The sequence below is a fragment of the Panthera uncia genome (genome assembly GCF_023721935.1).
Source record: "Panthera uncia isolate 11264 chromosome A3 unlocalized genomic scaffold, Puncia_PCG_1.0 HiC_scaffold_12, whole genome shotgun sequence".
NCBI lineage: Eukaryota > Metazoa > Chordata > Mammalia > Carnivora > Felidae > Panthera > Panthera uncia.
Genome location: NW_026057579.1, coordinates 31,484,826 through 31,508,922, shown reverse-complemented (window position 1 = coordinate 31,508,922; position 24,097 = coordinate 31,484,826). Strand labels below are relative to the sequence as shown.

The window sequence follows — 24,097 nt, the reverse complement described above, 5'->3', positions numbered from 1 at the left end:
AGGTTCATGGGTTCGAGCCCTGTGTCCGGTGCCACACTGCCCCTCTCACTCTGCTCCTCCCCTGCTCACTCTCTCTTTCTCTCTCTTTCTTTCAAAAATAAATAAACATTAAAAAAAAATAGAAAAGTTGCAGGATCTAATGCACAGAGAGGTTAAGTCACTTTCCTGTGGCCACACAGACCATGGAAGGCCCAAGTACTAGAACTCGGATCCACAGTTCCCAGCTCTGCCTCCCTCCACTGCACATGACTTCGTCATTAAACTAGAACCAGCGGATGGACGGAGGGTGTGAGAGCCAAGGAAGAGGAGGTTGGAGAAATGGAGAAAACAGGAGACAGAAATAAAAAAGAAGAAACAATGGTCTCCCAGCCCGGCCCATTTAAGAATGCTGGGAGTGACCCTGTCCCATGAAGACATGTTCATGCTGTTTGTTAAATGACACTTAAACGTAGACAAGTTGAGAGGGATTTTTAACCCCAAATTTCTGTTAAAGTCAGGACTATTCTTGCGTAGCCTTGGAAATTCACGAACATGACCCCCCCCTTCTCTAGCCGAGCTGCGTAAAGACAGCAGGTACCACAGTGTGTGCTCGCATCGGCTGGACAGGTGTTTCCTGGGTGCTTCTCTGCATGAGCATTTTACGGGGTGCCCGGAGTACCGAGACGGAGAAGGGCAAGGACCCCACAATCTAGGAGCTGAGAGTCTGGGGAATGACAATAAGCTGTTCCATTGCCCAGGTAGAGTGCCCACGGTGAGATTCCCGTGGCCCATTCCTGGCTCTCCTGGCCAGTTTCGTGTTTTCCGTGACTCCTAAAATGCTATTTCACTTGGAAAAAAAAAAAAAAAAAACCAACTGGGGCGCCTGGGTGGCTCAGTTGGTTAAGCGGCCGACTTCGGCTCAGGTCACGATCTTGCGGTCCGTGAGTTTGAGCCCCGCGTCGGGCTCTGTGCTGACGGCTCAGAGCCTGGAGCCTGTTTCGGATTCTGTGTCTCCCTCTCTCTCTGACCCTTCCCCGTTCATGCTGTCTCTCCCTGTCTCAAAAATAAATAAAACGATGGGGCGCCTGGGTGGCGCAGTCGGTTAAGCGTCCGACTTCAGCCAGGTCACGATCTCGCGGTCCGTGAGTTCGAGCCCCGCGTCAGGCTCTGGACTGATGGCTCGGAGCCTGGAGCCTGTTTCCGATTCTGTGTCTCCCTCTCTCTCTGCCCCTCCCCCGTTCATGCTCTGTCTCTCTCTGTCCCAAAAATAAATAAAAAACGTTGAAAAAAAAAATTAAAAAAAAAAAAATAAATAAATAAAACGTTAAAAAAAAAAAAGAAAAAAAAAAAAAAAAGAAAAACAACAACAACAACAAAAGAAACTTTCCTGAAGTCATAACCTGCCTGGCCCTGTTCTGGAATGGTGCCTTGCGTGTATGTGACAAATTTGGGTGCGTGTTTTCAGAAATGCCTATGTGTCCATTTTTCCCTTGGGGATGAATAAAAAGGTACCGTTCGTGTTCTGTAGAGGCGATTCATGCCACGTTTTCTGTTCTTAACTAACCGGTTCAGTCAGTCGCTGGAACATCGGTGTGGGCAGCAGACGCAGCTGGGAACGGGCCAGCTGTGCTGCTTAGCGGGTCTCTGAAGAGCGGCAGGCCTATCACTGGGCCTCTCTAGGCCTCAGTGTGCCCACCTGCAAAATGGTCTAGATCTTAATCTGTGGCACCTCCCACAGAAATACTTTTGGAGTGCCTACCAGGTACAGGCTTCGTGCACCGTTCTTCTCCACCAGTTACCACGTGTTGACCCCGGTGCGTGTGCAGACAGGCGCAGCTCTCGTGGATGGGGAGACAGGTGAACCCGGATTCGAGGTCATGAGGCCAGGCTTGGAGCCTGACCTCAGCTGGCCCCTCCAGCAAAGACGGGGGATGAATGCCCGACCTTGGGGTGTGTCTGTCGGGACGGGCTGGCTGTTCGGTGGCCGAGACTTGCGGACTAGCTGCTTCTGCCTGACGCCTCGCTCCCCTTTGCCCCTTCCAGGTGGAGGCCGAGGGGACAATGAGGACGAGGAAGAAGAGGGGGAAGGGGCGCTGGAGCCCAGCGGTCCCCCGAATCCCTACCAGATGCACCCTCCGCCCGAAGGCTGCTGCACCACAGACGGTGAGCCCGCAGAGTGCGTGACCCTGGCCCCTGGCAGGTGACAGCGGGCGTACCCTCCCCCACCCAGCAGCGTTGGCTGCACCTCACCGTGGCCGTCAGGCTCTCACCCCTCAGCGCTCTCTGGACAGCCTCAGCTTTACCAACGGGTTTGGGTCCAACAGTTCATTTTGCTACGTTGGCTGTTTGAAAACTAGAACGTGCCTCTCAATTCGGGTCGGCTGGCGCTGCACGTTTAGCTCAGACCAATACGCAGGAGCGATCTTTCTCCTTTATCGCACTTTATGGCTGAAAAAGACAGGCCTGTGGTCTCTCAGGAACCCCGTAGGGTCGGGGACTCGCTCCCGTAGCGCTGTTGAGGAACCGAGGCACAGGGATGCCAGATGATTTATCTGGGCGTAAGAGCTCGCGCTCTGCATGCAGAGACACTTGGATCAAACCCCTGGCTCTCCCACTCTCTAGCCCAACAGCCTGTCTGAGTGGCGTATGTTCATCTGTCACCACGCCAGGCGAATGGTTCAGTGAGTGAATTAATTATTGCCCCTCCCAACTCTGGAAGTTTGGAGATAAAAGATACTCTCGGATATCGGAGCTAGTTAGGTCAGCCGACCCTTCGTCCACGGCGTGGGAAGTGCTAGCAGGGTGGGGTGGGCGACCAGGGGTGCCTGGGAGCCCACCAAAGGTTGCTGACACAGGTCGAGAGTTTAGGGAAGGCTTCCTGGAGGAGGTGGCCCATCGTCCGGGTTTCGGAGGATTGGCAGGAGTCTGTGAGAGGGTTGGGGGAAGCTGGGACATTCCAGACAGAAGAACGGCATGGGCAGAGGCTCAGAATGGGGAGCGTGGAGCCCATGTGGGGAGCTGCCAGCAGTTTAGGTAGGAGTCTGAGGTGTGGCTGGGCAGGGCTCGGTGCGGGGATCATGTGGGGTGTAGAGGCCCCGTGTGTGGGGCTGGACGTGACCTTGTGCAGGATGGCGGCGGGGGAGGCAGGCAGCCCTCGCTGGGGCTGCTGCTCTGGGGTGAGGGACACCAGCACAGTGGCCCTTCACGAGGGGGCCTTCTCGTGTCCACCTAATGAAACAAAACAGCGAGCTCTCCAGTGGTCATCACGGTGATTTTCAAAGAATTTCCAAGTAAACGCAGCAACGGTGTCCATAGCCCATCTTCCTCCAGTTCTTCATTTAAAAAATATTTTTTTAATTGTTTATTCACTTTTGAGAGAGAGAAAGAGCATGGGGGAGGGGCAGAGAGAGAGGGAGACACAGAACTGGAAGCAGGCTCCAGGCTCTGAGCCATCAGCCTGGAGCCCGATGCGGGGCTCGAACTCACGGACCGCGAGATCATGACCTGAGCCGAAGTCAGACGCTCAACCGACTGAGCCCCCCCAGGCACCCCTCCTTCAGCTCTTCAGAAGGCTGGGCCCAGGCCACGTAGGTGGAAGGCCTGCTTCCCTAAGACGATGGAGAGGAGCCACCCCGAGCTGGGTCGGACCTGCCTCCACCCTGGCCCTACTCTCTGCGGCTCTGAGCAAATCACGTAACCTCTTCGGAGCCTCGATTTCCGTATCTTCAGACTGGCAGCTGGAACACTTCCCCACAGGTGATCAAGTGACAGCTTTGCAGAGCTTATCCCGGCCCAGGGCCTGGCCCACCGTGGGCACTGGCTCTGTGCCTTCTGGCCTCCCCACCCCTCAGGGCCCCTTTGTGGCCCTCCCGCCGGGGGCACGGTGTTGTCGATGGCGAAGCAGGTGTGTGCGGGAGGAGTCCATTGACGGTACTGTAGGGTTTTGCAGGGGGAGCCTTGGGACCATCAGGCCATGTTAGCTGTCACTGCCTCCGTCGGTAACTAAGGATGGAACGGACACGGGATGGGGCTGGATGTGTCCAGAGACCTTGCGAAGGGCCTGTCCAAATAAGTCTCAGCTGTTTCTCTCTATTTCCAGATGCCTTGGGACATGTATTTCTTAAATTTTTTAAAAAAGTTTTTAGGAATTTATTTTGAGAGAGCAAGTGTGGGCGGGGGGAGGCACAGAGAGAGAGAATCCCAAGCAGGCTCCGCACTGTCAGTGTAGAGCCTGATGCGGGGCTCGAACTCATGAACCGTGAAATCATGACCTGAGCCGAAATCGAGAGTCAGATGCTTAACTGACTGAGCCACCCAGGCGCCCCTGGACACTTATTTTTTGAATGGGAAATCTACTTAAAAGCTCTAAGATACAGAATGTCCAAAAGGGTGTGGAGTGAAAGCCTCCTTGACGGTCAGTGTCCTTGTGTCCCATCCCCAGAGATGGCCAGTGTTACCAGGCTCTTGCTCCCTATTTGTGACATTTGTCTTTTCCTCATACGTGTAAAGAACACCGGGCGTAAAGAATATCAAATTGCTCACAATCTCTTATGGATTTATCCTGTGTACATTCTAATTGACCATCTCACGTGCCTACACTTTTTCCTGGTGAGTTTCATCTGTACGTCAACGTGTATCATATGGTGACACCATCGTCATAAAAATAATTAGCGTGTGGTGAGTGTCCTCAGTAAGTAGGGTCCTAATCTTACCTCTTAGAACTAGTTTGAAAGTCAGCCACACCCAGAGGTGAGCTTTGTTCCCGACAAGACCTGGAACGCTGTCCTCCCTTTGCCCACGCGGAGCCCGGGTCCGGGGAGGCCCCTGGGCAGCGTGTGTGAGTCTCGTCCGTTCCTCCCAGGGTTCTGCCAGGCGGGGAAGGACCTGCGTCTCGTCTCCATTTCCAGTGAGCCCATAGACGTCCCTGCAGGCTTTCTCCTCGTGGGGGCCAAGTCCCCCAGCCTGCCGGACCATCTCCTGGTGTGTGCCGTGGACAAAAGGTTCTTGCCGGATGACAATGGGCACAACGCTCTTCTTGGTAAGTCCTTTCTTTGCCCTTCCCTGTGGCTCCATCCGCATGGGGGACAGGGACAAGAGAGGCCATGGGGGGCGGGGGACAGGCCGCCTTTGGGGGCAGGGGGCAGGCCGCCTTTGGGGGCTCTTGATCACTGCGTCCTACCGCCCCGTTTGTTTTTCAGTAGGCTCTTTCCGTGTGAAGTGGAATGTAAATGAGATTTATCCTGAGATGTGGCTGACCTCCTATAGAAAGCCCATCATTTAGTACTGTCTTGTGCGTATGTTCATCAAGCCTTTTCTAAGCGCCTGCCTGTGTCGAGAATAGGATACGGGCCTTGTGCTCGATGCTTTCAGAGGGCATCAGACCCGAGGCGGTGGGAGAACAGGGCTGAGTGTGTGTCCCTGCTTGCGGAACATTCATAGCCTTCTCCAGAAAGTGGGGAGCGATTCCTCCACGGGCCCTGGCCCCTTCACCTGGTCCGGTGTCTCCCATGGAGGAGAATCAGGCAGGCAGAAGGGCTGGTAATGATCTGGTCCAGACGTAGCGTCAGGAAGAGTCTTTGCTGTAGAACACTTCAATTTCATGCTCGATACACCCCCCAAAAGCTGAGTAGCTAAATGCACGCCAGTGGGTATTTACTGAGCGCATTTTAGGTCTGAGGCACTATGCAAAGGACCCGAGAGGGGAGGAGGGGAAGAGGGGAGAGCAAGGATTGACCCGCAGAAGACGAATAGTTCCTGCCACGAGGAGACAGTGACTGTGGGTAAATGCTGAACCAAGGCAGGTGAATGTGGGCTGGACAGACAGACACAGCTCTGGGATGGTGACCAGAGAGAGAGAGAGAGAGAGAGAGAGAGAGAGAGAGAGAGAAGGTTCTGGCCAACTCCGTCTCTCTAGGCAGGAGGGGCTTATTATAACTAGTTCTCGAGAACAAGAGTAATCCCAGGAAATTCACTCTACCAAAGGAGCTCACGGAGTCCTCCCGTCTCGGATTTAATTTGCTCGTCGAGGCCACTCAGGATGAAACGTGCTGGTAAGACTGTGCCAGTGACTTGGTCAGCGTTTGATCTGGCGGCGGCCGCGGCTTGGGCTGAATGCCACCACTTAGTGACTGTAAAGGAATTGCGAGGGCAGTAAATCAAGGAGGTCCTGTGTCTTGAAACGTGGGGACAAGAATCTTTGAGTTCATTCACCACCAGCCCCTAACAGCTTTGGCTCCTCAGGTGGCGAGTGCAGAGGAAGTGGGGGCCTTGTTAATTGCTCGCCAAAAAGCCATCGGAGGTGGGTTACGAGGGCCGGTCGGTAATAACCGACGCTTTCTTCTTTCAAAATAACTACGCTCTCAGCTTGCACACTTAACACTGTGTAGGTTTCCTGCAATTAACCCTCATGGGTGTGCGGGACAAGGTGGGCCTACAGCCCTCTGGGGGCCTGGGCTCCGCGCTTTTTAGTGACTAAAACGGAAGCTGTGGAATATCTTGGGGGAAGCAATGGCTTTAGCTCCTAATTTATAACCGCCCCCCCCCCTCCAATTTATAAAGAAAGGAATCTTGTAAGGAATCTTGTTTTAGTGACTTGGGATCAACAGAGGGATTTTGTCTGAGAAGCTGAAAGATGAAAATCTAAGATGTGTGTTTCCATTTTTTGACGACGGGAATTCCTCTCGATTGGCTGATCACTGAGGCAGGAGATGACCTCCAGCTAGAATGTCCTTTTCTCTCGGGGTGTAAATGAGTCCTATGTTCACGCAGCATTTGTGGAATGTGTACCCCGTGTCGAAGGTGGACCTTCAGTTCAGCCCAGGGCCCCAGAGTCAAGTCCAACCTGGTCCTTCGCTGGGAGCTTGCCAGCTGGTGGGAAAGCTCGGCCAGACGGGGACTTTCTAACACATCTCTGGGCGGCACGTGAGAGCTGAGGGTTAAGGTGCCGAGGGGGTACAGGAGGGCACACGGAGCCCAGTGACGGGAACAGTGTCTCAGGGTGTGATGTGTGAGCTGGGCCCTGAAAAACCAGTGGCATTTTGCAAGTCAGAGAACAATAGCACCTACACGCTAACGGCAGCCACTTTACTAAGCACTTATCGCGTTCTAGAAACTGTTGTAAATAAGTTATCAGTGTACCGGTGGGTACGTTATTATCTAGCATTTGTGCATGAGGTAGCAAAGGCACAGAGAGGTTAACTGACTTGCTCAGGGTCGTCACCCGGGCAGTAAATGGCAGGTCCTGAATTTGAGCCCAGGTGCTCTGGTCCTGGCCCTCCTACTCCGGGGAACGGGTGCCCTCAGGAGGGGGAACCGTGTGCGTGAAGGAACATGGTGTGCTGGAATGAAGGAGCGGAGGCTGGGAGTGGGGGCTGCTTGGGCCCTGCCTGGGCAAGGCTGCCATTCCTGGGAAGTCATTTTTCAAATAATAGTATAATGTGTCTGTCTTGTGTCTTTAACAATTACTAACACACGGCCAGTCTTGTTTCACCCACGACTCCCTCTCGAACTTCTGGATTGTTGGGGAAGCAAACCCCAGACGTGTCGTTTCACCTGTAAACGTTTCCGTGTGTATCTCTAAACAATAAGGGCTCTTTGTTAGAATTCCTATACCGTCATCGTATGTACAAAATTTAACAGTAATGCCGTAAGATTACCCAACAGCCAGTGTGTTCAAATTTTGTCTTACAGTTTTGGTTTTGTTTTGATGGATGTTTTGTTTGAATCAAGAGCCGACCAAGATTGTCCCAAAGCATTTGGCTGACCTGTTGCTAATTCTGTCTTCACGCATAGGTCCCTCCTTCCTAGTTGTCCCTTACAGTTTTTATTTTTGCAAATGTTCAAAGAAGGTGATTTCTGTGTTTGTTTGTTTGTTTATGTTTATTTATCTTTGAGAAAGAGCGAGAGAGAGAGAGCAGGGGAGGGGCCAAGAGAGAGGGAGACACAGAATCCGAAGCAGGTTCCAGGCTCCGAGCTGTCAGCACAGAGCCTGGCACGGGGCTCGAACTCACAGCGAGATCATGACCTGAGCCGAAGTTGGACGCCTAACCGACTGAGCCGCCCCTGATTGCTGTGTTGTTAACTTGCAGCGTAGAACGATCTCTTAGAGGTCACATGAATAACTGATTTCTGCCCCCTTCTTCCAAAGCGACAATTAGGGGCAGGGGAAGTGGCCGTGAGCCTCTTACAGGATTCCGGGGGTCTTGTTGGTTATGTGGCAAGAATGCACCACCAGCCAGCCTTGAGGTTGGTCCCATCTTCCTGTGCCCATCACCCCCATCCCGCTTCTGTCGCATCTGAAGCCCGACGCGGCTCTTAAGGCTTTCCCTGAGCCTCTGGCTGCTGCCTGGTACACTCTGGCCTGTGTCCCCCTTCCCAGGCACACGCAGGAGAATTGCAAAGGGAGGTGCGCTTTGGAGTCCTCCAGAGGCCCACCTTCAGAGACGCAAGGAGAAAGTAGATCCCTTGCGTACTTTAGTCGGAACGTGGCCAGAATACCGAGGCTGGGGGCCATGGACGTGTTTTTTCCTCATTCGCCGTTAGGCTCTATTTACCTCCACGACGAGGATCGTGGCAGAAACAACAGCAGTCAAATACAAAGTGGAAAAGGAGGAAGTTGCCCATCACACCCAAGTGAACCTCCATTGTACTTTGCCCATTTTCTTCTCCGTGCACCATCCAGGTGGGGCATTTGAAATGGTTTTCACAGCTTGTATTTCACAAGCGTGGACATAAGGCTCGGTTTTGGTTTTTCTGCTTCACTTGCTGCAATACCCCAGGACGATGCTACTTTTATCCCAAGTCGCCGTTCGCTTTCAGGGAACAGGAGGGCAGGCCTGCCTGTGATGACTCCGTCCTTAAAAGGAGCACGGAGCCCCTCTCAAGGTCTGACCTCGGCCTTAGGGTCCAATTTAAGCCCTGCCTCGCCAGGAGGTCTTTCCGTGGAAGGGGGAGCACATGTGGGCACCAATTCGGGGTGTGCATGTGCGACACCACCCGGGGTGCCAAACGCGGCTTGGCCGGGCCTGAAGGGAAACTCGATAGTGCCGCCCCCGTGTGGTCAAGAAAGACTCGTTTTTATGGAATAGTTCTTGGGTGGTGGTAACCTCGAAGGAACCGTTTCTCTGCACTCTGGATATTTATGCCGGAGAGTTTGAGGATTCAGGACAGGCTTTCTAGGCCTGTCTTCTAGAGAGAGTATCATCCTGGGGCTCCTGGGTGGCTCAGACAGTTGAGCGTCCGGCTTCGGCTCAGGTCATGATCTCGCGGTCTGTGGGTTCGAGCCCCGCATCAGGCTCTGTGCTGACAGCTCGGAGCCTGGACCTGCTTCGGATTCTGTGTCTCCTTCTCTCTCTGCCCCCTTCCCCCTGCCCCATCTCACACTCTGTCTCTCTCTCCTTCAAAAATAAATAAACATAAAAAAGAAAAAAATTAAAGAGAGTATCATCCTGGTCCTGGTCCTGATTATCTCCCTGGTCCTGAGGCAGATTTCCAAAGAGAACGGCTCATTTTATTCTTCCTCGTGAAATTTTTTTACTGCCGTTGAGACGACTTCTGGGAAAATTAGAATTGCCTCACATGTTCAGCTAGGGGTGGCTTAAACCATTTCCCCTGTCTCCAGGGACCAGTTGGTCAGCCGTCCTGTGGTCCCGAGTCGCCTCTTAGAAGAGCAGTCCGTATTTGCTGCAGCTTGCAGCTGGCTCCCCAAATACTTACCAGGCAGACCCAGGCCTTCCACCTTCGGAACCACGAGAAGGCCTTCCCGATGGCCCGTGGTCCCATCCCTCCATCTGAAAGGGCTCAGTGGTCCCACCGCCCACATTTGTCACGGATCAAAGGCCTGTGGTCCACGTAGCTGTCTCTGGATGGCAGCAGGGCCCCGGGAGAGGGCTTTCCGCACACCTTGGTCTTGTAGTAGTTCTGTTTCTCGTTCATCCATCTTTTCAACACTTGGGGTCAGAATCCCTTCCAGAGAGCTTGGAAGGTTTCTCAGGGCCTTGTTTTTTTGTTTTTGTTTTTTTGTTTTTTTCCCCCCCCATTTCATTATTTACCTATTTATCTTTTAACTTACGTCCAAGTCAGTTAGCATATCGTGCAATAGTGATTTCAGGAGTAGATTCCAGTGATTCATCCCCGATGTGTAACACCCAGCGCTCCTCCCTTAATGCCCCTTGCCCATTCAGCCCATCCCCCCCCTCCCACAACTTGTGCAGCCACCCTCAGTTTGTTCTTTGTGTTTTCAAGAGTCCCCCTCCTTGTTTTTAGAATCTTTTTGCTTCCCTTCCCTTATGTCCATCCGTTTGGTATCTTACATTGCACATACGAGTGAAGTCATATGATCTTTGTCTTTCTCTAATTTCGCTGAGCATAATCCCCTCTAGTTCCATCCAGTATTCTTAAATGGCAGCTGAGCTGCGTTTGTCTTCAGAGATCCAGGTTGGAGACAAAGGAAGAAATAAAAACATTAGATTGTTATTTCAAAGGAGGTGCAGACATCCTGATATGTTCACGTTGATAGTCAGCCTGTTTCGCCTCTCCTTCCCTTCTGATATCTACCGTCTATGACGTGCTGGACACTGGTCTGCGCACAGACACTTAACATAGACAGACACAACCCACCCCTACGTGCAGTCACCCCATGACGCTGGTCCTTTAGAGCGAGGGAATAGCTATGGGGGAAAAGATGCGAATTTCAATGACTACACACTGAGAAAGAGGTTATGGTGGTTCTCTGTTCAATATGAAGAGCTGCAGGGGAGGACAGGGAGCTTCAGCCCTTCGGGTCAAGGGAAGCCCCGAAGAAGTGGACGTTTGAGTCGGGCATTGAGTGGCAGGGACGCATGCAACATGCAGGTGGGACTCAAGGGAGGAAGAGTGTGAGCCTGGAGGCATGAGGGCGGTGGGAGTGGGCGGGCGGGTCCGCTCAGGGATTGGGCCCAGCAGAGCGAGGAACAGGGGCGAAGGCTGGAGCCATGGGGGTTGGGTAGCATTTGGGGTGGCCTTGAATGCCACGCTTGTCAGTCTCCACCCCATTCGCCTGCTGGGCTGGAGTGCCACACCGTCTACCTCCACTGGGGAATATTCTGTGACCTCTCCGGTCCTCAGCCCTCCCCAAAGAAGGATTCGTGTCCTAAGGGGCCGGGTGTTGTGTCAGTTGAGCTGAGTGACCTTGTCTGGAGGACGGTAAAAGGGCCAGCATCTTGCTGGCTCTCTGCGCGTGTTAGTTCCTTTCCTGTCCCTTTAAGAACAAGGAAATGGCACAGTGCTTGGCATCTCTTCAATACTTTGTGTCTTTGCTCTGGTGCAGAGAGAACAGGATTCTGGAAGTTTAAACTAAACCTGTCCCTGTCCTGTGGCTAGACCGAGAGATCTGTCCCTATTTCTAAGGCCTTTTAAGGAGGATTAAATGTGCTTAAAATAGATCAGAAAATGCAGTGAGTGTCTGTACTGTAGGTGCCTTATTTCTCTGTGGGGATGTTTTGAACCTTCACGAACACGTCGCTTTGAACATTAGCCAGAGGCCTCAGGAATACCCTGTTTGAAAGCAGGGCTCACACACCGAGCCACGTGGCCCTCATGGGCTAAGTCAAAGTGACCTTTGGAAACTTGTCGGCCAGAGAATATGATGAAACAGATCAGTCTCCGCTTAAGGGTCTTTCCTGCCAAAGGACCTTGCACCATAGAAACCAGACGCCCCAGTGGGCGAAGCAAGGTCCTCAGGAAGGTCTTCTTGAGATGGTGGGTGTAGACCAGAGCAGCTAGGCCAGTCGTCACATTTGTCCCATGTTCACCGGCGGTTGCACTGAGTGTGGTTTGAATGGACTTTATAGCTTGTAAAGGTCTCTTTATCCCTATTCGCTGGATTTTCATGGTTCGTAAGAGGTCGTTTTGTCATCGGGCGACCCTTCTGGAGCCTCACAGCTGGTGGGAACCTCCGTCCGTCCCCAGAAAGGCCCATTCCGGCCTCGGCCGCAGGATGCCAACGTTGTGACAGCCACACCGGGGCAGCGGGTCTCCGTTCCGCTGGTGGCCAAACCCTTCCAGCCCCCACCCCGTGGAGCTCTCTTCGTTTCTTGCAGCGACTCATGGGGTCAGGATGCAGTTTGGGGCTCCTGGGAGGTCGTCAGTGGTCTGATGGCTTTGAGATTCTGTGACCGGCCAGCACTGAAGGAGATGGGCGTGGACCACTTCCTGCAGGCACTTGATCAGTGTAGACGGTTGAATGCGATAGTCTCATCTTGTAATGTTTCCTGTGTGTATAGGCTTTAAAATCTGTCCCCCCCACCCCCCGCCCCCCAGCAAGTTCAGTCTTCCAAGCTTCAGGGCCTCCTCCATGACTAAGTCTTCTTGGGCCTCCTTCTGTTCAAGTCAAGGTCATCTCGACCCTTGGACCCACATAAGGTGCTAGGGACCTTTGCCCCGTGGAATTTTCGGGTTCGTGGCACAGGATGGGAGTATTTAGAATTTCCACAGTCTGCGTTATTTGACGAGTATGTTGGAGGTAAGTTGGAGACCTTCGTGGTGGTTTCCCTCCCCCAGGTTTCTCTGGGAATTGCGTTGGCTGTGGAAAGAAAGGCTTCTGCTACTTCACAGAATTCTCTAATCACATAAATCTCAAGTTGACCACTCAGCCCAAGAAGCAGAAACACTTGAAGTATTACCTGGTCCGCAACGCACAAGGGACTCTAACCAAAGGACCTCTCATCTGTTGGAAAGGCTCAGGTGAGCAGTTCGGCTTTGAGCAGGGTTGGGTGGGTGAACGGGGGCCCTCCAAGAGGGCCCAGGTGCCTGTCAGCCGGACTTGGAGGAGCGCCCAGGCTCCGTGGGCACAATTGCAGGCAGAAGGTCAGCCCCGTGAAATCAAAGCGCTGCTTTGCATTGTGGGTAAACATTTGTAGTGCCAGCCTAATTGTGTGGGACGTTTAAAAGTTTGCAGGGGGCTACACCATCCTGTGTCTTCTTGTGGCAAGCGTTTGGGACAGAGGTTCTCAACCCCGGGGTGATTCTGTCCCCCATCGTGACTGGAGAGCGCTACTGCCATCTGGTGGATGGAGGCCAGAGATGCTGCTAAACATCCAGCAGCACACAGGATAGCCCTTTCTGCCCCCTCCCCACGCTCCCCCTGCCCCGTACCCCAACCCACAAAGAACGATCAAGCCTAAATAATCAGCGGTGCCGAGGTTGAGAAACTCTGATTTAGAGAAATAATGGGTTGGATGATACCCGTCCTCTCTCCGCCCCGAACCCTGTGAAGGCCAGTGTCGTAGAAGTCACTGGGCTTCCCTCCTCCCTCCTGTCTCCCGGATCACCCATGGCTAAGTCAACTATGGAGAGAAGAGGGTGGGGGGCAGTGGATTTTCAGAGGCCCAGCCTTGGATGGCCCCTGAGAGGCCCCCACTCAGCCAGCTGTGCAGGGACATGTCCTAGGAGGGGTCTCCACGAGAACCTTGTCTGGGTTGGTTCATCTCTGGTCACCTGGCCTCTCCTGGCCAGCCTCTGTGAATAGAAGGAAGGGACTTCAGGAAGGGCTGGCTCGGGGCCTTCCTCCCCCACCCCTACTCCTTTTCTTACTTGACTCAGTAAACATTTCTTGAGCTCCTGGTACCGAGAATTAGTGGTACCAAGTGGTGCTTCTGCCGTGGGACCCAGGAAGAGTCTTTGATCACGTGCTGTGACCAAACACCTCACAGGCTAGATGCAACTCCTGGGAGGGAATCTTTCCAGCAGAGGGTGGCTTTCAGGACAGGGGGCTCTCAGCTCTTTCTCTGCCTCTGAGTAATAATCTGTTCTTTCCTTGGGCTTGAAGGGCAGCGATGGGGGTGACTCATTCGTGTCCTCTGTTTTTCTGTTTGTCCCAAACGCTCAGGGTTGCTCCCCCTCCTGATAATCAGAGCTGCCCCTCGGACGGATCCCCCTGCCCTTGGCACGGAGCCGTGGGGGTTATCGCACCCCCGCCTCCCCCAGCTACGCTGAGGCAAGGCTGGTGTGGCGTTGGCACCGTTTTGGTTATCTAGGTGTCTGGCTCTCTTGGGGGACAGCCTCCAGTCTAGGAAGGCCTCGCGTGACCGGGGTTGGGGGGGGGGGAGTTGGTTTTCATGCACGCGTCTTGCCCCCTTAGAGTTCAGAAGCCGGCCGACCTCCGCCAGTGCCTGTTCCAGCTCACTCTTCCCGCCAGCGGAGAGCTCCGGGCCTCTGGCTGCCTTCTCCAGCGAGCCCGTTCCCGGAGCCAGCCCGAGCGTCCCCCTGGGAGCCCAGCAGGCAGGTGAGGCGACCGAGAAGCACAAAGGAGCTAAACCCACAAGCCTGGCAGCTTGAGGGTGCAGCCCAAGCGATCTTCTTGTTTCTTTTTGTAAAGTGTGTTTATTTTTGAGAGTGTGGTGGGGGGGGGGGGGCAGAGAGAGAGAGAGAATCCCAAGCAGGCTCCGTGCTGTTAGCGCAGAGCCGGAGGGGGGGCTCGATCTCATGAACTGTGAGATCACGACCTGAGCCGAGATCAAGAGCTGGATGAGTAACCGACTGAGCCACCCAGGTGCCCCTGCAGCCAAACGTTTTTCAAGATAAATAAGAAGCGTGCTTTGTACATCATCTTTGCCTACGAAGCCTGAGCATTTTATCTTGAATTTGTAGTAGTTTCTGGCACAGAATGCTGTGTTGTGTTTTAAAAAAAAATTTTTTTTTAATTTATTTTTGAGAAGGAGAAGGAGAGGAGCAGAGAGAGGGGGACAGAGGATCCCACGCAGGCTCCACGCTGACGGCACAGGGCCCGATGCGGGTCTTGAACTCACAAACTGTGAGGTCATGACCTGAGTCTAAGTCGGACGCTTCACTGACTGAGCCACCCAGGCGCCCCCGCATGCTGTGTTTTTAATTTGGAAAGATGTCCTCTGTTGCTGTCTGCTACGTAATATGATCCCCTTATCGGTGGTGTGGTGAATTGGGGTCCCTCAGCACCGCCCCCCCCCCCCCCCAGTTTGCAGTGGGGAGCCTGCAAGGGCCGTCTACCATGTGCTTAGGATCCCACAAGTCTGGGCATGTGCCTCCTTGAGTCTTAACAGCCTCCCTGCAAGCAGGCTTGGGTTTCCCCGCGGTACTTCTGGGGAACCTGAGGCTCAGCTGCGTGCCTGGGGTCTCCTGGGCAGTTGCAGGTGAAGTCAAGATTTGACAAGCAGGGGTTTCTGGGTCGTGTGCTTGGCATTTTGCCATCCTGAACGGACCTTCGAGCATGGTCGCCGTTGACTCCAGCAGCCTTCTCAAGGGCTTGGGAGGCTTGGCTGTTTTCGTTCTCCGGCCCACGAGGTCTGTAGAGGGGCCTAGTGAGGGGAGTCGGTGCCCTGGCTCCCACGAAGAGGCCACGCCAGGGTTGGGAACTGTGCCCTCCCACCGAGGCCCTGGGCCTCCCTCTCTGCACGCCGTCTGCTCTTGTCCTCACCGCGCCCGGGCCCCCAGGAACCGCTGCTACCATGGCAGCCGGGGAGCCCTTGGCCTTTGCCATGGGAATAGCTGGGTGTGAGTTTCCAGCACTGAGAGCCTCTGGCTGGGCGATTCGGGGCAACTGATTTCAACTCTTCGCGTCCCTGTTTCCTCGCCTGTAAAGCTGGAGCAGATCTTTTCTAATTTGCAGGGTGATTGCAAGAGTTAAGTATGGTGCCAATAGGAAATACTCAGCACTCACTACCTGCCAGGCACTGTTCGGCACGCTTCTTTGAAATCCTGGCTTTCTCCCAGTGGCTCTGTTATTGTCCCCTTTTGTAGCTGAGAAAGCTGAGGCATAAGGGGTTCAGAAGGTTAAGTAAGGTCACTCGGCCCCGGGCGGCAACCGAGCAGGGGATTCAGACCCAGGGCAGTGGGCTTCAGAACTGTGCCCCTAAGCCCCTCACCATGCCACCTCACCCACAAGAAAGGTTTTGTGCTGCCCCCGACTCTGGGGGGCCTTCCAGACCACGCTGGCTGATGTGAGCACGGAAGCAGTGAGCCTCACAAGACCAGAACCCATAATTTCCCCCGGCATTATCCTCAGACCTGGGGAGCCCCAGGGCCCTGGGTGACTGCGTGCCCTACAACTGTCCTGAGCATGTTTGGTGCAAACCGGAGCCTGGGGGGTGAGGGTGTGGGAGAAGGGAGGCGGATCAGCCTCGGGTGCACTCCTGGGATGCAGGGGCCCCACTGGCCACTCCTGTCTCCCTGGTCCTTCATTGACCCGGGCTGTGCGCTCACTGGAGCAGGAGTGTGCGTGCATGGGTGTGCGTGCATGGGTGTGTGTCCTCAGTGGGCAGAACCACTTGTCGGCTAGTTGGTAAAAATGGAAGAGAAGTAATTTCCTGCTAAGCGGGGCTCCTATGAACTCGCTCTGTGCTTCCCCTTTTCTCTCTCTCTGCTGCCAGGACCAGCCTCTGAGCACCCCTCACTTGCTGCGGCCGTGGGTCCAGCTGTTTTCAATGGCAAAGATTCTCCGAAGCACCAACAGCTGGTGAAGAACGACCTCTCGGCCATGCCACGGCCCTCGGCATTAGGTTGCATCGCCTGTCCTGGGGGGGGGGGGGGGGGGGTGTGTTTTTTTTTTGGCGGGGGGGGGGGGGGGGGGGGGGGGCGGTCTTGCTTTTTTCTAGGCCAGGCTGTTGTGGGGGTTGTGGGCGCCACCGTACTGGGGCCACTGAGCCTCACGGAGTGGGTGTGGCATGGAGAGAGAGTCAGGACAGGCCGGCAGGTGCCTCCCGGGTCCGTGGGGCTGTGCCCAGGCCCTGGTGTGGGTGGGGCCGTGGCTTCGTCCACCGACTTGGGTGATGGGTGTATGGCAAGAAGCAGCGGGAGCCCCTTGTGAGGTGGGCGACCAGTCTTGTGGGCTACACGTCAGGAGGGCTGTGAAGTCCCTCCTGAGAAATAGGGGGCAGTGTGGTGTCATGGGAAAAACACGGGCTCCAAAATCAGATAAACACGAATTCGAAACTCAATGCTGTCTCTTATTGGTCAGGGGGATCTTGGACAAGCCTTCTGGCTAAATTGTTCCCTCATCTGGAGATCAGAATTCTGCATTCAGGGCAGCTGGGAGGGTCAGATGAGGTTCTGTATGGAGATTCACACACATCTGGCAGCTCACTGAGTGACCATGCCCCCCTCGGCATCATCACTGAGCTCCTTTGCAGGGAGGACTTCCTGGAGGAGGTGACAGTCGAGCTGCACCTTAGAGCTGGGGAAGCGTGAGAGGCGGTGAGGGAGGAAGCTCAGAAGAGGATGAAGAGGTGCACGAAGGGGTTACACAGACCTTCTGCTAGAGTAGAGGCCGTGGAGCCTCTGACTCCGAGCTCAGTGCTCGCCCCTCTGGGCTCTCAGGAGCCATTTAGTAAGCCAGGGTTACCTCTCTCCCCGTCCTCCCTGCACGCAGCTGAGTGGATTTTGGCAGCCAAGACTGTCCAACTGGAAGAGCCCGTAGTAACTCTCTGGTCCCACATTCTGTTTGGTAGAGAAGGGAAGTGAGGCCCAGAGAGGCAGCCCAGGCCTAGAGGCGAGGCTTCCCTGCTTCTGTTACATGGCCGGCAGAGGACATCCCTGGTACAAGACCAGTGTCCCCTCCCTGGTGGAAGGACCAGTGTCTTTTCTGAATTGGACCTGAGACTCCCCAGTCCTAACCAGCATGGAATCTGAGGTCCAGTCTCTATCCCCCCTCCAGCCGCTCCGGGCTGTGACTGGTGTTTCTTGGCAAGGTGCTGAATTTAGGGTGGCCCCGTGGCCGACGACCAGGGCTCTGGGATGGTGATGGCAGCCTTGCACTGTGGCACCTGCCCGGCCTGTGTGGAGGCCTGTATACGTCCAGCCTTTGCCCGGGCAGCGGGGCACGGGGGCCCCACTCCGCGGTGAACGAGGAGCCGTGTGGGAAGTAGAATGCCCCTAGTCCCTGGCAGCCCTTGAACCCTTCTGGAATCTGGCCCCAACCAACCTGAGGAACCTTATTCATTCCCCACTGTTTGAGACCGCCACGCTCCAGGAGTGCCCTCCCCTTCCTGTCCTCACCCCCTGGTCACGCACTGAGTCCTGACTGCCGCTAAACCTGCCTTTCAGGGCTTAGCTCAGCTGTCCTCTCCTCCTGCAGCGGGGGTACCTTCCCTGGTCTCAGTTCCATGGCCATCCGTGTCCGTCAGGTACCGAAGGTCCTGAGAGCAGGGCCAGCGTCCTTCCCATCTTGGGGCCTCGGCACCTGGCCTCCCGGGACACCTTCACAGACTGAACACAGTTGTTCAGACGACACAGCCGAAATGTCAGAGGTCCTGTGCCTTCCCGCCCGCTCTGGGGAGAGAGGAAGCCCATGTTAATCAACTGCTCCTAAAACGACAAGAGGTGTTGAATTCGGGCTTGAGGGCTGTCGCTCAGTGGTCCTGAGTGGAAAAGTCCTGCCCCCTCTCCGGGGGGCGTTAGCAAGTGCCCAGGATCCTTGCTTGATCCACACAGGGGGGTCTGGGTGCTACGTGTCCTGGAGTGACATGGAAGTCTACATAATAAAAACTCGCTCACCCAAAATGCCAAGGGGTGCCCCCCACCCCGATACCAGGAGACACCGCGAGGGCTGGTCCACATTGGCACCACAGGGACGACTCCCAGTGACGTCACTTTGGGAGAGTCGAGCTGGGTCCAGCAGAGCGGTGAGGGCTTGTGTCCCAAAGGGGGAGGACATCTGTAGACCCTCCATCCGTAGTATCGAGGCCTGGCCCCTCTACGGTGGCTGAGTGTGGTTTCCAGAGGCGTCTTGGTCTCTGTGGGGCGCCTCTGTCCGCACCTGAGGACAGATGTGCGGGCAGTAGAAGGTAATAGAAGATAAACGGAACAGCGGTTATAGTAGCTGCCTCAGGTGTTGCCGGGAGGAGGCGTGTCTAAGGAGCCCGCCTGCTCGAAAGCTCTGTGTGAGCCACCTGTTTTCTGTTTTCACTTTTTGTTCCCTTTGTTCATTTTTGATCAGTCTAAGGCGGAGTCAAGCATAATTTTACCACTTTTAACAGACCCTGGAGCAAGACCCTGCGGGGCGCTTAAGCAAAACCAGGGTGCCCACGAACGGTGGCGTTTTCTCATTCTCGTTTCCAGAAGTCTGGTTCTGTAGGTCAGGGTGGGGCCCGGGAGCGGATGGTTTTAGCAGGCCCCTGCTGCTTCTGCCCAGCTCCTTCTCAGGCCAGATTTGTAGGAACCTTGCCCTACACCGTGGTTTTCAACCCTGGTTGTGAGTTAGGGTCACCAGGGAGCTTGGAGTCACCACGGTGCCCGGGGCTCCCCCAGACGCGGGGTTCCGCTTTACCTGGGATGGGCTTGCGTCCGGGCACAGAGAGCTTTAAAGGTTTCCCAGGGGCGTTTAATGTGCAGCCACAGCTGGATGTGTACTTCTAAACGTAGGGGAGATTTTGAGTCGGATTGCTCAAACGAATGTGGTAACCAACTCTGGATATTTTGAATAACCCGGGCGCAGAGCGTGAGACACGCACATGCTGTTATCTAGAGTGGGCGAGGATGACTCGTAAACAACAGCAGGTACCAGCCTCTGTTCCTGTTGACTTCTTTGGTCTGAAGTTAGTGGTCAAGGCTGGGGTGGGAGAGGAACACACGTAGAGCGGTCCTGCCCCCAGGTGGTGAAACTGTGTGGTGGTCGGTCGAACGTGACCGTGGCTTATCCCAGAAGCACATGGGCATTCATGGGGCAGTTTAGAGGAGGAGGGGAAGGAGGATGTGGTCTTGGGGGCTACCGGCCAGTGGGCCCCAAGGCTGTGCTTTCGCTACATTCTCTTTAGTCTTCATGAAACCACCTTTAACGGCAGGGCTTGTGACCCCATGTTAAAGGTGAGGGTGTGCTAAGGGCTCAGAGATCAGGCCGAGGCACTTGCGTGGTTTGGAACGAAACGTTCACTGAAATGGACAGGGTATTTCCTCATGCCCGGACGCTTCCCTAAACAGCTAACGACCGTCGTAAGGCTCTGATTTTTTAAAAAATAACAAATACGTGCTCTCCAGAGCAGGGGGAGCGTTTGGAAGCTCATCCTTAGCGAAAGCCTAATCCGTACTCTGAATGTTGTCTAGGTATCTTATCAAACTCTGGGCCCCCGAAAAAACGCCACAAAGGGTGGTCCCCAGAATCTCCATCAGCGACAGACGCTGGCTACGCCCAGGGTGGTGGGAACAGAGCTAAGTACGGTAAGTGACGGCAACGTTGCCAGAAACCCGAGACTCGGGGACCCGTGGTGGTGCTGCTGCTGGTGGGGCGTGGGCGTGTGTGCCCGTGTGTGTGTGCTTCTGCGTGAATCGGCGAGGATGTTCTGGGGGGCAGGCTTGGGTATAACGGAGGGTCTCTTTCTCGTACGGTGGGGCTGCTCAACCAAACCCAGGCTTCCTGTATGGCAGTGAGCTCGTTCCCTGACCCTAAAGGAATTTAAAAGGGGCTTGCCTGCCACGTGGCAGGGAGACTGAAGAGGAGGGGACTGGGTTGTTTGGCGGGGAAGATTGGATCAAGCGACTCTGAAGATGCTTTGACCTCAGGAGTCTGTGATTCCAAGACTTGGGGGCTCCCACAGGTAGGGGTGAGGGTCAGATTGTAGCAGATTCGCAGGCCGGCCTGACGTCGGGTCTGCCAGAGGTGGGTGGCTTGTTTGGCCTGTCTTCCTAACTCTCCTGGCCTGTCCCTAGAGAGCGCAGGCATGTCCTGCGTGCCCCAGGTTGGCTCGGTGGGACCAGCGTCGGTCACCTTCCCCGGTGTGGCCTCTGGAGAACCAGTGTCCGTCCCTGACAACTTGCTGAAAATATGCAAGGCCAAGCCGGTGATATTTAAAGGCAAGTACAGCAGTGGGACAGGTGGTGGACGTCGGAGAGCCTGAAGGGATGAACAAGGGACAGGCTGACTCCAAGGGTGTGCCCCTGAGGAAACTCTCAGACCCTTTCCAGGGCAACGGAGGAGCTAAGCAGACCAGTCGCTGGTGTTGCCCCTGGTCACATGCCAAGAGTTCCAGGGCCTTTCACAGGTTTGCACGACAAGCCCAAGTGGAACGATTCTGTTCCATGATACGCATCTGTTCATTCACTCGCTCTCGCTCGCTCGCTCATTCACTCGCTCATTCACTCATTCGCTCGCTCATTCACTTACTCATTCGCTCACTCATTCACTCACTCGCTCACTCACTCGCTCATTCACTCCTTCGCTCGCTCATTCACTTACTCATTCGCTCACTCATTCACTCACTCGCTTGTGCATTTGCTCATTCACTCATTCGCTCGCTCATTCACTTATTCACTCATTCGCTTACTCTGCTCATTCATTCACTTACTAATTCGCTCACTCACTCACTTGCTCATTCACTCATTCGCTCACTTGCTCATTCACTCATTTGCTCACTCGCTCAGTCATTCGCTTACTAATTGACTTGCTCACTCATTCACTCGCTCGTTCACTCGCTCATTCACTCATTCGCTTACTCATTAGCTCACTCATTCATTCACTTACTAATTCGCTCACTCGCTTGTTCACTCATTCGCTCACTCATTCACTCGCTTGCTTGTGCATTTGCTCATTCACTCATTCGCTCGCTCATTCACTTACTAATTCACTCGTTCGCTCATTCACTCGCTTGCTTACTCATTTGCTCACTCACTCATTCACTTACTAATTCACTTGCTCACTCATTCACATGCTCATTCACTCATTCGCTCACTCGCTCACTCATTCGCTTACTAATTGACTTGCTCACTCATTCACTTGCTCGTTCACTTGCTCATTCACTCATTGGCTCACTCGTTCACTCATTCACTTACTAATTCACTTGCTCACTTATTCACTTGCTTGTTCACTTGCTCGTTCACTCGCTGGTTCACTCACTCATTGGCTCACTCATTCACTTACTAATTCCCTCGATCACTCATTCACTTGCTCGTTCACTCGCTCATTTATTCACTCGCTCATTCATTCATTCACTCGCTCATTCACTAGCTCGCTCATTCATTCATTCACTCATTCGTGCCATAATGACAGGTCCAGTACAAAGCACCAGGGAACGGAGACAGATCAGTCAGCCCCTTGCTCCCGGGACCCCCGGTCCGGTGGATTGTCCTGTGTCATCCTCTGCCACTGGTTCATTTTGACTATGCAATCTGACTTTGGGCGAAGACGGCCACGGTCGCCACATGGAAGCAGGAACCTAGACTCGATCTGTTTTGCGACCGTAGGTTAACGGAGCCTCCGTGGGGGCAGACTTGCCGCAAGTAAGGAAGTCCCCTTCTAGCGAAGCAGGAGAGGTTGAAATGTGAAGGTCTGGCGGGACTGGCCGGGGCCGTGTGATAACACACACACGCACGTGCGCCTCCTTCCTAAAGAAGCTGGTACAGCATCTGGCATCGTGTTTGGAGGCACAGAGGAGAGAGGGTCGTAGGCAAGTGGGAGGTATCTTACCAGTAATTAAGAAATAAGAGAGGCACTCCTTTTTTTTCCTAAAAAAAAAAATGGACAGGGTCTTTAGGAAGAGGGGTGCAGATCTGGGTTTGAACCCAGCATGAGTCACGGCCGGTAATCCCATCGGGCCCTCTTGGCTAATTGAGAAGAAGGTCAACGTGCAACAGTGTTGCATGTAACCTGTGCACGGCCATTACGTGTCTGTGAGACGCTGTGAGAACGCGGAGATGAGAAGACAGAGCACGGTGGCACCACTACGGGCAGGGTGGCATCTGTGCCTCCCCCGAGCCAGGGGCCTCAGAGGAGTCGGGGTGAGGGTCCGGCAGACCCGCCTCTAACGACCTCAGCTATAGACCATCCTCCTTATTCCTCAAGGTCACTGCACTTTCTGCTCGGTTTAAGCCACTCACTCTTTGTGTGTGTGTGTTTTTTTTAAACATTTATTTATTATTGAGAGACAAAGACAGAGCATGAGCATGGGAGGGGCAGAGAGAGGGGGAGACACAGAATCCAAAGACAGGTTCCAGGCTCCGAGCTATCAGCACAGAGCCCGACGCGGGGCTGGAACCCACAAACCATGAGATCATGACCCAAGCGGAAGTCGGACGCTTTACCGACGGAGCCACCCAGGCGCCCCAGCCACGCAGTCTTTGTAACATGCCTGCTGTCCTGGGTCTTCCCGCCCCCAGCCCACCTCATGCCCAAACCCCACCTGCGCCTTAGGACCCAAACCCATGTGCCTTCTCCACGAGGCTGCCTTAGTTTCTTTCTCCTGGGCCCCAACGCAGTTTAAGCCATAATGTTCGCAAGCCGTGGCACCCCAACTGTGGTCCTTGGTCCAGCAGGTCCAGCATCGTCCAGGACCTGTTAGAGGGGTGAATTCCCAGGCCCATCCTGGAATCAGAATCAGGCCCCTTTTCCAAATCAGAAGCTGTGCGGGAAGGCCCAGAAGGGGCCCGGGGGACCCTCATCCACCCTCAGGTTTGAGACGCAGTTGTGTGAGGATGTGAACTGTCTCAGGCGTCAGATTTCCCCAGAGCCAAGCATGATGCCAGCACGTAGCACACAGCGGGCATTCAGTGAGTGTGTGTTTGGTGAACGAGTTCAGACCAAGCACAGGACGGCGCACGTGCATCTGGCACATCCAGTTATCTCGGCAGCCCCATGAGGGCTGCGTGTCTTCGACCCATTTTACAGATGTGGAGACTGAGACTCAGAGAAGTCCTACTTCCTGCGCAGGGCCACACAGCTGATGCCCAGCGCGGAGGAGAATCAGTCCGGCCGGGCTCTTCTGACCCTGAGGGTTCTTGTCGGAATTGGTCCCCTAACGTGTGCTAAAGCATTGGTCGGGTTCCGTCAGTATCTGGAGCCCCCGGTCTGCGCAGTGACTCATTTTCCTCACTCAGCCTGCCAGAGAGTCCTGGGAGGATGGGGAACAGAAGCCAGCACGGAGGAGTCGGGGAGGGGCAGGCTGGCTGGCAGGGGGGGGCGGCAGAGTGCTCACAAGAGGCGTTCTGTAGTCAGCGGGGCGCCTGTTCGGCTTTGGGCGCGACTCTCTGGGCCTCAGCGAGCTCACCTGTGAACCACAAGGGTTGGGCACGACGAACAGGCAGACGCTGGAGCCCTGGTCAGTATTCAGAGCAGGTGCACTAGCTCAGCAAGGGCGGGAAATCTGCGATCCCCTCCCTCCTCCCTCCTCCCTCCTCCCTCCTCCCT

General features: G+C 54.6%; 1 protein-coding gene across 1 annotated transcript in view; it reads left to right on the top strand.

The window, feature by feature from the left end:
- The window catches only part of GREB1 (growth regulating estrogen receptor binding 1), a 77,688-nt gene that overhangs the window by 3,707 nt on the left and 49,884 nt on the right, over positions 1-24,097 (top strand). The window contains exons 2-8 of the mRNA XM_049652518.1: positions 2,023-2,142; positions 4,841-5,017; positions 12,517-12,699; positions 14,096-14,239; positions 16,359-16,487; positions 20,026-20,139; positions 20,629-20,772. Coding sequence (XP_049508475.1) covers positions 2,023-2,142; positions 4,841-5,017; positions 12,517-12,699; positions 14,096-14,239; positions 16,359-16,487; positions 20,026-20,139; positions 20,629-20,772 — 1,011 coding nt within the window. The remainder of the gene's footprint in view (positions 1-2,022; positions 2,143-4,840; positions 5,018-12,516; positions 12,700-14,095; positions 14,240-16,358; positions 16,488-20,025; positions 20,140-20,628; positions 20,773-24,097) is intronic.